The sequence below is a fragment of the Cotesia glomerata genome, linkage group LG3 (genome assembly GCF_020080835.1).
Source record: "Cotesia glomerata isolate CgM1 linkage group LG3, MPM_Cglom_v2.3, whole genome shotgun sequence".
Lineage (NCBI taxonomy): Eukaryota > Metazoa > Arthropoda > Insecta > Hymenoptera > Braconidae > Cotesia > Cotesia glomerata.
In genome coordinates, this window is record NC_058160.1 from 28,345,083 (window position 1) to 28,361,738 (window position 16,656).

General features: G+C 24.9%; 1 protein-coding gene across 16 annotated transcripts in view; it reads right to left on the reverse strand.

Moving 5' to 3' along the window:
- Positions 1 to 240: 240 nt before the first annotated feature.
- LOC123260606 (glucose transporter type 1) overlaps positions 241 to 16,656 on the reverse strand; it is a 57,865-nt gene continuing 41,449 nt past the window's right edge. For 12 of the 16 annotated variants that reach the window (XM_044721800.1, XM_044721804.1, XM_044721811.1 and 9 more), the window contains 4 exons: positions 14,308 to 14,447; positions 12,578 to 12,607; positions 8,745 to 8,842; positions 241 to 3,782 (listed from right to left, as the gene is read on the reverse strand). In XM_044721800.1, coding sequence (XP_044577735.1) covers positions 3,679 to 3,782; positions 8,745 to 8,842; positions 12,578 to 12,607; positions 14,308 to 14,447 — 372 coding nt within the window. In that variant the 3' untranslated portion in view covers positions 241 to 3,678. Of the gene's footprint in view, positions 3,783 to 6,989; positions 7,076 to 8,744; positions 8,843 to 9,472; positions 9,631 to 12,577; positions 12,608 to 12,785; positions 13,427 to 14,307; positions 14,448 to 16,656 lie in introns of those variants that run through there. The other 4 variants (XR_006508481.1, XM_044721807.1, XM_044721808.1 and 1 more) reach the window with 4 other exon arrangements.

Sequence of the window (16,656 nt, forward strand, 5' to 3'; positions counted from 1 at the left end):
TTGTAAATCTATATATAAATTTTATTGTAGTATTTTTTTCCTCACCTTAGAATTATTCCGTCACTAAACCATAGCAGAGTTTTCTGTTTTTTATTATTTTGTTTTTTGTATTTTATTTTAATAAATTTTACTGTGGTATATGAGATTATGAGGCATGCACTTCTGGATTTCCTAAAATTTTTTTAATTGAATTTTTAAAAAATTAAAAACAAAAATAAATAATTATTTTCACCAAAAACATTAGTCTTTAATGTATCTTTATTCATTGAATAACAAAATTGACGATAGTATAAAGTTGAAGGATTGGAGATTTTTTTTATAAGGAAATTAGCATAGTCACTAATTTGTTATTATTCTTTTGAATCTCTTAACAGATACTACTGGTACGGTTAATATAGAAAGTTTATTTATTTTTTTTTATTATTTATTCTTATTAATGTCTTACGCATTTAATATTTATTCGTTACATATAATATTTACGTGTTTAAAAATTTCCATGGAAGTTGGTCCTCAAAGAACTTCCTCCAAAAAAAACATTTCAATTTATCAATATCAATATTAATAAATAATCAATAGTCATAATAATATTATTAATCATAATCATAACGATCTTATTAATCGATCAACTATTAATTACTCCAGAATGATTTCGATTATTATCGTTAATTTCACCACTTTGCACTGTACACAATTTATTCTAGTTACATAGCATCTATCAGCGTATTTTTTTTTGTTAATATAATTATAATTATAATTGTTATTTATCTTTCTTTAATTAATTATAATCACAGAGCTTCATATGGATTGAAAATGCGTTAAGATCAAGTTCTTCCGTAAACTCATTAATAAATTATTTATTTAAACTATTCAAATTTACGCTACGCTAAATAGAGTCAACCATTTATTTACAAGGATAAGTGAGGACTGTTAAGGTATTAATATTATATTTATTTATTTATTTAATAATATTCGTTTCAATTTAATTTAATCGATCAAAGATAAATAATACTAATCAATAAATCAATCACACTGCTTATATTATTTAATTAAAAATAATGATTCACAGTGTCGAGTGAAATTACACGATTAATAATTGCTTATTATAAAATTTATTTATTATTTATGAATGTATTACCATTGACCACATTTAATTGCAGTATTACCTTAAAGCGTGCATCATTTTCATTCATAATAGCTCTGTAATTAATTCTATATATTTTATCATTAATATAATTATTATTATTATTAATATTACGGTTTAGTTGCTAAAATGAGTTACATAACACTCATTATCATTACATTACCATTAATATTATGTTATGTCATACCATTAATTAATTAATACATAACTTAGTACATTAACATACTGTACACATTACATTCACCTGGAATATTTGGCGCTTTAGTGTTTTTTTTTTATTTAAAAACTTCACTTTTTAAATCATTTATTAAGCGCAAGTCATTTGAATGGCAGTGAACTTATATTTGACAATTTAATTAGTTTGTTTAAGTAATAACTTGCTTGATGGACTGATCCAAAGGCTCTATCTAATTTATTTATCATTATTGATTAATCTTTATTCATAAATCGTTTATAAGAAAAAAGATAAATAAAAGGGTACTATTTATGCGATTATTGCTCGTTTTTTACCTAATTGTGGGTATGCAAATTTACGCTTCTAAGAAAAATGTGCCTCGGACTTAATAAATATTATTATCATAATTATTGTTATTGTATAATAATTTATAAATGATAATTATTATTAGTTTTATTTTATACATATGTGGTCGGATGACATTCGTCTATTACTTTTTAATCAAGTTATCTAGACGTTAATGGTTAAATAAAAACCAATAAAATTTAAGTACATATGCAACGTTTACTTCATTGTATATTTCATTGTTTCATTGTGTTTATTAAAAACGATCAGCCGTTTTTTAATCTCAATAAATTTTGCTAGTCCTCGTTTATAATTGTACGTGTTTAATTAAAGCTTCTAAAAACAAATTTATCTAACGCGTAAATTTAAACAAACTTATGAACACGTGTGTACTCATCGAATCCAAGATTCGAATTGTTAAAATACATATTTAATATTATTTAATGCTTTTATTTATACTTTTTTTTTGTCTATCGAACGGATATGCTAGCGGTTACAATTTATACAGCCGTTTATTAGATAATTACTTTTTTAATAATCAGTTAATAAATCGTACACACTTTTTTAATTTTATTCTTCAACTTAATCAATTTTTCGATTATTTCACATCTTGTATTTACGTTAAGACTATATTTATCTATTAATTGACTAGTTCTCAATAAAAAATATCAAACAATTTATTAATTAATCCAATTAAACTCTAAAAAATTTTTAAATGAAACAAATTAAGGAGTAAAATCTAATTTAGTCAGCCGGTAAAAATACAAAATTTTTTTAATGAACAATTCCAGAGCAAATTACATAAAAAAATATTACGTCGATTAAAAAATAAATATCTCATCGATAAATACAAGACAAGCACATAATCAAAGATTGATTATTTAATTAAACAGTACTATATTACCCCTTGGTTATTTGATATGAGATTGAATCAATAACATCAGCATTATAATTTCGATTGAATTTTCAATCCGCATTATTAACTTAATTACTCATTTAATTAATAAATAAATTAACTAATATATTTTTTAAACTTTTAACTTCAATATAAATATTTTATAAATATAAATCACAGTTTTTAGAATACTGTTCAATGAATACCCAAACGACAAATAAACTTAGATCAACGTCAAACAACTTTACTCTAAATACCACCGAGTAATATAGTACAAAATTTATTTATTTATAATTTATAATCAATAATTATAGCTATAACTTTAACAGATAAAACGAATTAAATCAACGGAAACTTAAATTACAATTATATACACAAGTATGTACATATAATGGAAGGTTTGCCAATAAAATTATTTTTTTTCCGGGTTTTAAAATCTCAGATTAATGATTAATTATTCAGAGGACTGAAAAACCTTCCGTTACACCCACAACTCAAATGAATTAAGTAAAATTGAATTATTTAAATCTTAATTAATTAATTAATAAAATTTGTCGCACAAACTCGAAGTCTTTATTTATTAAAATAATTAACTTGCACTCTTAATGATAAATAGGCATGATAGACAGTAGAATTAATTTTTCATACCATAGTCCGTGATTTTTAAATTTATGATCGCATCGTAATTAGATGTGACGAGGGTTGTCGTGAGTTGAACACTTTTGGAGACAGCAGTCGAAAATCGAAAGATTAATCGGGAAAATTTAATTTTGAAAATTAAATTTAGTTTTTCACTAACAATAGTGATTAATGTTAATTATTAATTATTAAGTATTAACTACTATTTGTTATTAACAGTGAATTAGTTTAGGGTCTAGATAAATGTGACTGATGGCTGGTGTTAATTAAACCCGACTCGACATTAATATTCCATTGTATTGTGTTAGCGTTTGAAGCGGCGCGCCTTAAACTATTTCTCAAGAATGCGGCGCAAGCTTTACTGCGTTCTGTTATCAATTCGTACAGATGGTTCTCCAAAGTGAGACTATTTGTACTCAATAGCAGCGGTATTGGTGTGTTAATTATCATAAAGTTCCCAATATTAAGAGGAGTTTCCCATTGTCAGACACCGCTGTTCGGAAAGCGTGGCGGGGGAAGCGGGGGCGGTGCCCTCTCCGGTTGAGCGGGAGCGATGGAAGAGCGTTCTGATCCAGCTGCAAACACAACTATAAAATATTTTTTAGTTATATTTCATTTCATTTATTTACATTCCATTTATTTTAAAGCTCGGCTTTGATGTTATTATTTTTCAGGGTTTATACAAAGTACTTTTTTTTTCGATTAAATTTAATTGGTTCGTTTTTTTACTTTTTAAGTTCCAGGGTGGTCATAAGCTGGAATTAGTTGACAAGTATCGGAAATTTTTTTTTATTTTTTATAATAACTTGAATTTTGTTTATTGGTAATATTTTCTGGTACATTTTTACAATAATTCTATAAAAAAAAAAAATTGAAGCGAAAAATATATATTTTTTATCTTTGTTTTAATTGTCAATAGAAATTTAATTAAATAAAAAATTAATTCATAAAAAAAATACTTATTAAATTGAAAATTATTGTAAAAGAAAAAAATTATTTTTTAGTGACCACCCTGAGCTAAATTTACTTTTATTTTGATTTTTTTTTCAACAAAAAATTAATTATTACAATTTTGAACCTGAACAAAATTTACTTTTTCAAAATATAAATATTTACTCACATTCTATAGAAAAAATTTTTTTTTGATTTATTGACACTAAAATTCGACAAAGTTTCTCTCATAAATTTTTACATTTAAAAAAAAAAATTGAATTTTTCTTTTAATATTTACAGTCCTCTGTATCAAATTTATTCATGCATTATTTACAGTGTCAATATTTAAAGGTTTAAATTGATTTATCATTTTTAAAAGCAGACTGATGGAATTTTAATATCAATTTTTCAGCTAACCAATATTGAATTTTTTTTATCTTTATTAAACTTTTAACTTAATTTCAATAAATTTTTTAGTTTCATTTAACTTTTACATTGACCGTAAAACAATATTTATAAATCATAAATACAGATTCAAATCAAAAAATTTATAAAATTTTAACATCTGTTATGAAACTTAATAGTTTATTAAAATTTTTCCTCTAGTTTATTTCATTCTAATAAATTTATTCCAGTTAAAATAAAAATTCATGCTTCTCTATCAGATTTTTATGCTACTTAAATACCGACCAAACAAAACGTTTATCTATTTAATTTAAATCGTCAATAAATAAATGAATTATTGCTTTTATTAGCCATAAAAATGAAAAATTGCCAACAATTGAATTAAACAAATTTTTACGACCAGTTTTGATCAATTTATTTAAAGAAGCTTTGCAAATAAAAAAATTTGCCACAGAATTATAATTATAATAACAACAATCTTAATCATAATTACATAATAATACTCATGCATTGCCGTGCGTAATCATGCTTATAACAATTAAATATAATACCATTTAAATTAACATCCATGACAATTACACAGTATGTGACACATTTTATACATAATAGTACACAATGTAAATATACACACATACACACACTAATCTAAAGTTACCCACACTTACTACTCGGTCACAAATTTACGCCCTTTACATCCCTTCCAACAATAATTACTTCTCTTATATGGTGTCCATTTATTTATATTTATTAATATAATTATATCAATAGTAACAATGTTAATAACAAAAAAATTAATAATAATAATTAAAACACGTATAGCAGTTTAAAATCCGTTGAAACAATTTTAGAACTCTTGATATATTTATTGAAATTAAACTACTACATAGGCCAGTGTTTGTCGTGTAAAAAGTGACATACAAAATGATCATGACAATTTTTAAATAAAATAACATTTATAAAACGTAAATTTATAATAATGTGATGTGTGATTTGGCAAGTGACATGATTTTGGTGGGTTAAATTCTACACAGAAAAAAAAATTTTCTTGAATCAAGTATATAATTTTGAAGAATTTAATATTCTTGATTTTAGTAGAAAAATTCTTGATTTAAGGAAATTTTACTTGATTTAAGACAATTATCCTCTTCAAAATTATATTTTTGGTCCAAGAATTTTTCTCTTGAATCAAGTTAATTTTTTTTTCAGTGTACGGTAATAAATAAATTGACTTACAAAAAATGAATCTAATGATTAATGAGTTAACAATAATTTTATAAATTTTAATAAACATTTATTTTGTAAAAATGGTCCCCTTCTACCATAAAATTGATTTAAAAATTTTTAACACGAATGTTTTTTTATAAAAACACACTGATAGAAGGATTTGTTTATAATTAAAAATATTTGTTAATATTTAACAAATCATTTATTAAAGACCACTTTTTAGTCGTTAACAAATATTTCTTAGTATTTAAAAAGATTTATTAATATTTAATAAATTAATAAAAATCATTTTAAATACTAAGAAATGTTTGTTTAATACTAAAAAGTGGTTGGTCTCCAATAAATGATTTGTTAACTATTAAACTATTTTTTAATACAAATAATTCCTTCTATCAGTGAATTATTTTTAATATCAATTGAACTGCGTTTCTTGAGTATCACACTTATGATCATGACAATTAATTCATTTTTTATTGATTTTGTAAAAATATGAGTTTGAATTTTTTTTTTAATAAATTACACCACACCGGGGACCATAAATTTAAGAGTATACATTTATTTATCAGTATGAAACAAGCAAAGAAAAGAATGATGCTTCAATAGCGATTTAAATAAAAATAATGACAATGATAATAAATATAACAGTGAGACTACGAATGAATAAAGTTACAAACATACAGAGAAGGTGTCATGCATAAGTGTGGGAGTTACTCAATAAAAGAAGGATTTTGCAACAATTAGCAAACGATTCCTCGAAGCTTATTGACCACACGGCTGTTTTTGGTGGGTTCACACAGATATTAGGCTGCTGTTTTTAGTGATCGCGTGATTTTCTATTGATTTTTTGTTTATAATATATAATATTAATTATATAAGTATAATTTAGATCATCAATGTGCTCTGTGATTTTCTATTGCATTGCGTGGGATTTATCAGTAAATAAATCAACTTCACATTTAAAAAATGTGTGATTTTCGTAAAAACCTTGTAATTAAGTGCGTGTCGCTCGTGGAGTAAATAAAGCACCCTTGCCACTCATTATCAGTAGACTATAAATTAACCAATAATCGAACAGTGCTTCATCAGAACGTACATCCATTTTCCCTAATAAAGTTGTTTAAAGGCGTGCTGGCTACCGTGTTGGTATTTTATTTTCCTCAAACGATAACAAAGTGTCGAGCTTTTTGTTGTTCATTTATAAAACTTGTTTTTTATTAAACTTTAAGTCTTACCGAGTTTATCCTAGGTTTTGTGTGTATTATATCTGTGGTAAGTTGTTATAAACTTCTAATGTAACATCGTTTCCTTTTTGCGCGTCCTAAAAGTCAGGACTCATCAGTTGATCATTTTTATGTCTGACAATTTTTATTATTTACTTTTTAATAGTGTTTATTTATTTTTGATTAGAAATTTACTATTGTTGTTATTATTGCTAATAATTTTATTTTATTGTAATTAGCAGTGACCGGTAACAAACTCAAGGTAATTAATTTTAGAGTAAAAAGATCTCCGAGTTTATATTTCATGGAATTAATGTCCCACGGGAAGAATATGTCGACAATAATCCCTGCATAAATATAACATGACAATAATGTATAGTGCTTATATTACTAGATTTGGAGGTTTTACAGTAATTTATAAAACTCGGTATTTAAAATTCGGATCACAGTAAATTAATTGGTGGCTGTTCATGAAATATGTCAGATTAAATTTTAATTGACTCGATGCAATTAATAAACCATAAATATTAGTTTTTTTATAATTGTAGGATTTAGATAAATTAATAAATATTCACAGAAAAAAAAAATTTACAAATTTGTATTTTATAAATAATGCGTTAAAAAAAATTAAAAAAAAAATTCTTTTAAATAAAAACTAGCAACCTTGCAGTCACGTAGTGACTGCCGTGATTTGTAAACTATAAATAAATAAAAATTTATTTTATTAAATAATGACTTTTGTTAAATTGTACTGTAAGTTCTTAACTATTGACATTTTTAAAGATATAAGCTCATGCTAAGATTACACTCATCAAGAGCTTTCATTTGAGTACCCACATGCATTTTTATATATTTTTCATATATACATATATGTAATATATATAAATATATAAAATATATGAAAAATTGATGTGGGTACTTAAATGAAAGGTCTCAATGAGTGTAATGTAAGAGTGAGCTTATATCTTTAAAAATATCATTAGATGACGAGATTCAACGTCATTTTTTAACTATTGACGTTTTTAAATACATATATTCATCCCGATGTTACACTAATCGAGACCTTTCATTTGAGTACCCACATGGCTTTTTTTATATATTTTATATATATATGGTATTTGTGAAATATATATATAATATATAAAATATATGAAAAATTGATGTGGGTATTCAAATGAAAGGTCTTGATGAGTGTAGCATCGGAATGAGCTTATATCTTTAAAAATTTCAATAGTTTACGAGATACAAGGTCATTTCTTAATTATGTATCTAGAGATAGAGAATTTTCGAATGCAGTATAACTCTATTCTTTTAATAGTATAGATTAAAATCTGTAAATTTATTGATTTTTTAAAAATAAATTATTGTCATGTTATATTTAATTTCCAAAATTAACTCGTAAAAAATAAACACTACTAAAAAGTAATAAAAAAAATAACAAAGATAATAAATAAAAAAAAGTCATACCACAAATTGTAGTGGTAAATAATGAAGTTCAGCCTTTAAATTCTCTTGATTAATAAAATCATCATTTAAAAATACTCTCAGATGGTAGCACTAATTATTTCATTAAATTAAATTGTTGAATAATAAAAAAAGTAAAATATAAATAAGAAGAGCGATATTAGAATAAAAAAAAATACGTCGGGATTGAAAGAATAAAAAACAGCTAGAGCCAGGTCTGAGGAATAGTTTGCCTTGTCGCTGGAATATGTGATAGTGACAGGTGATGATAAAACTGTTGTCGGTCAGGTTGACAGGCCTTACATGAGTCAGGATGTGGCTTCTCCTCGGCCACCATCAGGGCTGCACTCTCGGCTGGCGGTATGTGTCCCTCTAACGCATTCGTACTGTTTAGCATGCTCCTGCAAAACACCACGCGACTTTCCTAATTTATAACTTATAACTTTTAAATGGTACTTTTTAATTGTTTTTTTAGCCCGCCATCAATTTTCCGCTGGCGTAACGCTATTTATTATATTCGTTAGTTTGTACACCAGTAACATGCATGTCAGTAAGTCAATATTAAACTGCATGAACAGTTTTCATTTTGTTTATTAATTATACTTAATCATTTCACAGTTTCTATTACAGTTTATTCACTGGCCTGTGTAGTAGAAATGCTTCTAATATTTTTTATTTATTAATTATTATTATTATTATTATTTTGTGTATTACATTTAGGACTTCAATAATTGAACTCTATTTTTAATTACACGACAAAAAATAAACATTGAGTAAAAAAATTTGGTAATGCCGAAATATTCATAAGAAACTATTAAATAATGCATTAGATAATTCAAGTACTAAATGGAGTAATAATAATAATAATGATTCATGAATTATGACGAATAAATGACACTGATTGCATAGAAAGTAAATAAAAAAATAAAAAAATTTTATCAATATAAAAAAATCTATTTTCAAAATAATGAAAATAAAAAAGTCAAGTTATACTTGTAATTGAATTCCCATGAGCACGGAAGTTTCGTTATTTTTCTTTATACATTTCTCTATAATTTGGTTACTGGTAATAATAGTTTCCTCTAATGAAATTACGGCCTATCGAAGCTGGGTATGCGGGTGGTGGGCGCTCGCGGTGACGTCAGACAAAATCGTCTCCCTGCTAGAATTTGTCGTGAGATCTTCTTGCCTGCAATATATACGTATTACAATATTACTCTGCTATTTCTGGCCATCAAGTACATCTTTTTTTTTTTTTTTTTTTTTAATTTAATTTTATCTTCTTTTTACTACTACTTCTTCTTTAACGTCCTCCTGTCTTCCTTTTAATCTTCGGTCTTCCGTTTTTTCTTCAATTTTTTCTATTAAATCTTTCATTTCATTTAAACGTCCAGTGTTGTCTTATCACCCAGTATGTCTTCACTTTATTTAAAAACTTAATAAATATTTTATTTCTCTCAATATTATCAAATTTTATACTCTGTAGAAATTTTTTATTGTGATTATAATTATTATTGTAATTATACTATTGAATGTTTCGGCAAAACCTACTACTGAATTTTAAAAATAAAAGAATTAATTATTGCCCCATGTGACTGCTACCTTCCAATCGATAATTAACTTCTGATGGAAAATTATTTTTATTTAATTTATTTATAAAGTTAAAAAATAAACTATTGATTTTTTTTTAAATATTCTGCAACTTTTATAAAAAAATATTTTTATTAAAGTTGTAATTTAATTAATTAAAAGTGTCAAGAAACTTATCTCAATTTTTTTAGCTTCAATTCCCAAAAAAAGTTTGAAAGTGGGATGCCATAAATTTAATTAATTTAACTTAAAATTACACTGCGATGTTGAAATTTTATTGATAATTTTGTTCCGCTATGACAACTGCAGCTATGCAATACTAGAATGGTTAAAAAAAAAATCAGAGCTTAAAAAAAAGGAGAAACAACTAATGAAATGGGAATGGCTCGCTTAAAAGTCCATTTAGGAAGTTGTTCAATTTATAACAGCGATTTTTCCTCCTGACAGTGATTTTTTTAATCTACTGTTCTCGGAAAAAAATAATTTAATTCTATGAAGATTTATATTCTGTATTCAAATTAGGTCCTTGTACATCTAATTTTTCACATGTGAATTTACATTTTTGTGCGATTGCAAAAGAAAAAAGAAATATCTGATTTTTTATTTTTAGTTTCTCGGTTTTATTTTATTTGAATTTTGTAAGTGATAATTGATTAAAAAGAGAGATAATAAATACTTTTACTAAAAATCACTTTCATACATGGTATTTCAACGATTTCATTGAAAAAAAAAAAAAAAACTAATAAACACGATGTACACTCTGAATGAATTCAATTGAAAAGTAACAGTCACCAATAAAAAAAAAACTCATCTGTTTTTTTTTTTCTCTTTTTTTCTATTACTTTGGATGGTATATTGAATTTAAATAGTCACAACGACCATTCAAAAAAAAAAATAAAATAAAAAAGTACTATCCCAAAGAGTTAAAAGATTTACAGTAGAGTATATTGAACCGCAATGAAAAAAATGTACGATATTAAATTTATTGCAATGACGAATAGTTGAGGATAAAAAAAATAGATGCATTGAGGTAATTAAAGCGCTTGGAAGCATTTGGCTATCGACAAAAAATATAAATAATTATTATTTATTTTCATTTACGAATAAAACGCTTATAACGATTAAGCACTGACATGCAATTGCACATAGTGTCGGTAGTAAATCGTGCCAACTATCGTCGACAATTGCCCAGTAGATTATAAATCTTTCAAAAATATACTTTTGAATCTGCAATTAAAATTATCACTCAATTTTTAACAATTTAAAATAAATTAAATTATAATCTAAAGGTATAGGTTAATAATTAGGAGCATGCGATAAAATGCTAGGCTCCAGATAGTCAAGTGTGTCGGGGCTCTTATGTTATTCTTATTAATTATTTTAATAATTTCTAATTTTTTTTATTCATTTTTAATGTAATGATGGTCACTTACGTTACCAATAAAAGTTAAATTACACAATAGCCCTGAGTTACTTTTGCAGAAACTGTGAAATGTATCTTCACGTTTTTTTTTTGTTTAAATAAATAATAACATTTAGTTATTTATTTATCTTAATTGTTCATGCAGCTATATAATTATCTGTATTATCATTATTTGATTTTTTGAATAATTAGCTTTACTGGTTCTGAAGTTTTATCGTAATTTCTATTTTTCTTAACTTTATTATAGTAATAGTAGTCATAATAATAACAGTAATAATAATAATAATAATAATAATAAATTAATTTAAAAAAATAATAATAATTAAGTAAACTAACAGGTTTTATTCAAAATATCATGCGGTATTTTTATTTTAAACTTACAAACGTCGTTTTGTCTAATGGAATTATATTTTAAATATTTAATAAATCCGAAATTTAATTTAATTAAATAAATTCTTTACAGAAATAATTAAAATACAAAATTTAAAAATCTGACTTAATAATTTATTTTAAATTTTTAAAATATTTTTTGCAAGTTTAAAAACCGAACTGAAAACTTAAAAATTTCTCTTTTGACTCTAAAATTTTTATAACTCTTTTTTTTCAATAAAAAAAAAAAATTACGAGACCTTTCTAATGTGACCGTGAGCTAAAAAAAAAAATCGAATTATTTCCAATAATTTCTATTTGAATTTCAAATGGCTTCCGGGCGCCCTGTTTAATTTTAATCACAAAATTATGTAAATTTAAAGGTACATATTACTAAAGACAATAATTTGCGTAAATTAAAGAAAAAAATGTGAAAATATCCTTTGAATTATTATAAAGAGAAAAGTTTTAAAGTTGTCAGTTCCTTCGATTTTCCATTATATTTCCCGGTAAGTACCAAGATCTTCTCAAGCTTCTTTTACATCATTCTATTTATTTAGAAAGAAAATAAAATATTTAAAAATATAATTCCTTTTGATGTTGATGGAAAAAACAATGGATTTAATCATGCATGAAAGTTATTTGTATAAAAGTCGAAACAAAAATAAAAACAAAACAATATTGAGTAACTGAAAAGCCGACGTCGCAGAAAACACAACTCGTTTATTTATTTATTTATTTTCACTTGACTCACCCATAAAGTCGGCTGTCCCGCAAGCTGCTCCTGTGTCGAATAATACAGAAAGAGCATAGTTACGACAATGTCATCCTCTTTAAATTATTTATTTATATTTACTTCCTTTGATTATTTTAACAAAAGTAAATTATAAATTATAAAGTCAAAAAAATTAGTTTTTAACAAAAGATCAAATAATACTAATTGAAATTATAAAACAAATACGATTAACAGTAATTATTTATTTTGTATAAACAATATATTAAGTACAATACTCAATTTAATAAATTATTTGGACTAAGTACACATCAAACATAATTAAAATCAATAGCAATAATAATAATAATAATAATAAAAAATAAAATAAAAATAATAATGATTAATGATAATTGCATCAGTTTGAAATTTATCGAAACGATGCTATCAATTACTTCTGATCCTTGTACAATTGTGCTTATTTTTTTATTTTATATATATAATACTTCAGCTGTATTTTTAACTACTAGAAATAGGATATATTGGATAAAGTTGTATGACCGAGTTAACAAATCACTTGACCGAATCGTTAAGGGTTTACAAAAGCCGAATATCAATTTACATTTATCGAATTTCAATTAAACCATTATTTGTAGTATTCAAATTTATTTACTCGTTAAAACTTCATTTTGAATTGCGGAAATTTTTATTTATACTGTTTATAATAATAATAATAATAATAATAATAATAATAATAATAATAATAATAATAATAATAGTAATAGCAATAATGATACGGATTACTGAGTTGAGCGCGTTGTTGGGCGGAGATCTTTTTATAATTTTGATAAATTTTTAGTTCATCAAAATTAATCTGACGTCAATTGAATTCTAGAGAAAAAAAATATCATCAATCATAACAATAATAATTGAAAAAATTTATATACTGGTTTTTGTTTAGCTTCGAAACCTCGAGGATAATCATAAAAATATTTTTTGTTTTCAGGTTATATCGTTCCAGTGAAAAGTTAGTTTTTTTTTAATCGCTTTTCCTCGGTGTCCAATTTAATCTGACCCTCGACTCGAGTTTTTGCGGATCCGGTGAGTAAAAAAAATTGATGATTAATGAAATAACTTTGAGAATTGATTGGAGTATAGAAATTATCGATATTGCGAGAATTTTTTTTTTAGTAAAAAAATTATTTATAAAAATAAAATTAATACGGTTTTGTTTTAACTTTTTATCCAAAATATATTTATAGAAAAAAATTTTTTTAAAATGTTTTATTCAACAATAATAATTGATTTGAAATTAAAAAATTAATAAGTTCCTATTTGGTCCCGATTTAATTAGAACTTAATGTTAAAAATTTTATAAAACGATAAAAAAAATATCTAAGACATTAACTTAAAACAAAAATATTTAAAGACAACGCTTTATTTTGATATGTTTTTGAGGTATCAATTTTCATAAGAATAAATCTGCACATATGAAATGGTTGCCCATATATATGTAAAGTATGTAATAAGTAATAACAATTGAAGTTATGGTAACAAACTGAAAACAGTTAGTATAACTATAAACTGTTTAAAGTGCGCGATTTACATTGATGGCAGTTATATATATATATCTAATGCAATGATAACAGTTATCGTAATAATTGTTATAATATATAATAATAATAAGTTGAGTATTTTGAATAAACTATCTGTCTTGTGGTCTACTAGTATAAGAATCGGATATCACATTTGATAGCTTCTTTCCGTCATACCTGTCGTGGTTGTGCCTAAAGAGAGCCAATATTTCTTCGAAGGTCTTGTTTTTAGTTTCCGGGACCTTTTTGTACGTAAAGATCCAGAAAACAGCCAGGAATGCACTGAACGGTAGGAATGTATAATTATCGAGACAGGTCTGAAAAAAACAACCATCAAATAATCTATATTATTAAGAGAATAAGCAAAATTTTGTGGCCAGTGTATTTATGTAATAAAATGGGTTTTTATGGTTAAAGGTATCGTTGAAAAAGTCTTGACCTAGAGTTGTGCTTTTTCATGGTTTCATATCATTCTGACCAATAGTCAATTTAAGATGATAACTATATAGGCTGCATTCGAAAATGCTCTATCTCTAGATACATAATTAAGAAATGACCTAGTATCTCGTGAACTATTGACATTTTTAAAGATATAAGCTCATCCCGATGTAACATTCATCAAGACCTTTCATTTAAGTACCCACATCAATTTTTCATATATTTTTATATATTATATATATATGTATATATGAAAAATATATCATAATGCATGTGGGTACTCAAATGAAAGCTCTTGATGAATGTAACATCGGGATGAGCTTATATCTTTAAAAATGTCAATAGTTAAGAAAGCACAGTGCAATTTAATAAATGTCTTGTGAAATATTGAGATTTTTAAAGATATAAGCTCACCACGACATTACACTCATCGAGACCTTTCATTTAAGTACCCACATCAATTTTTCAGATATTTTATATATTATATATATATATATATATATATATATATATATATATATATATATAATAGAATCACCCATATATATATATATATATATATATATATATATATATATATATGGGTGATTCTCTGTAAGGACGTCTTAAATATGTACAAAATTGTCCGACCAAATTATTTTTGATTTTATTAGAAAAAAAATTAACAAGGGCTACAAAACTATCAGCTTAATTATAATAAATAAACAGCCGAATTAATTTTTGCTTTTTCGATATTTGTGTATCTTTTGCCATATAACATGACAGGGGACTGACTGCCAGGGACTGATTTTTTTTATCAAATTGAGAAAAATCAAGCAAACTATTTCAATACATTCAACTTTTTAAGTTCTCAATAAATGTTTACATTAATTAGAATAATATTAAGACTTATGGATCCAATTTTATAAATAATTTATAAACAAAAATAGCTGCCAGGGGACTGAGTTTTGAAGTTTTGACACTAAATAAAATGGCGATAAAGCGCTAACAGCCCTATGGTTATTAACTTACGGCTAGTTAGATCCTTATAAACCTTACAAAAGGTAAAATAACACGCTAGATTTTTTTTTTTTTGGCTCTGTACTTCTGGCAGGGGACTGATCTTAAAATGCCTGGGACAAACTTTGGTTTAATGAATTTAATGAAACAAATTAACTTTCGGTACTTTTTATTGAAAAAGATTGTTAGTTAACTAATTAAGTTTATAAACATTATGGATCAAATTATATATTATTGACGAATAACTTAAAATTTAATCTTAAAGTTTTAATTTTGGGACTGGGACAGCCTAGGGGACTGACATTTCGGTGGTTTACGAATTTATAGCAAAAAAACCAAAATTTATTCCATTTTAGTTTTCAATGCTTCAAATAGAAATGTTTTTTTACTTTCGTAATAAATTTTTTTTAGTAACAAAATAACAATTTTTCTAATAAAAAAATGACTGGGACAGCAAAAAACATCCTTACAGAGAATTACCCATATATGAAATATATATTAAAAATGCATGTGGGTACTTAAATGAAAGCTCTTGATGAGTGTAACATCGGGATGAGCTTATATCTTTAAAAATGTCAATAGTTAAGAAATGACATTGAATCTCGTCATCTAATGATATTTTTAAAGTTATAAGCTCACTCTCACATTACACTCATTGAGACCTTTCATTTAAGTACCCACATCAATTTTTCATATATTTTATATATTTATATATATTACATATATGTATATATGAAAAATATATCAAAAATGCATGTGGGTACTCAAATGAAAGCTCTTGATGAGTGTAACATCAGGATGAGCTTATATCTTTAAAAACCTCAAAAGTTAAGAAAGTACAGTGCAATTTAACAAAATTAATTATGTAATAAAGCAAAATTTTATTTATTTATAGTTCACAAGCAACGGTAGTCACATAGTGACTAGGTGGCTAGTTATTCCTTATCATTTTAATTCAGATTAACGAAACTGGCCTAATTCGGATAAAAAATGAACTATTTATTATCAGTCAAAAAAAAAAAGAACTTGAAGATAAATCCCGCGGCTCATGAATTAATTTTCACAGCATTCGCGAATCTCGGGATTTTT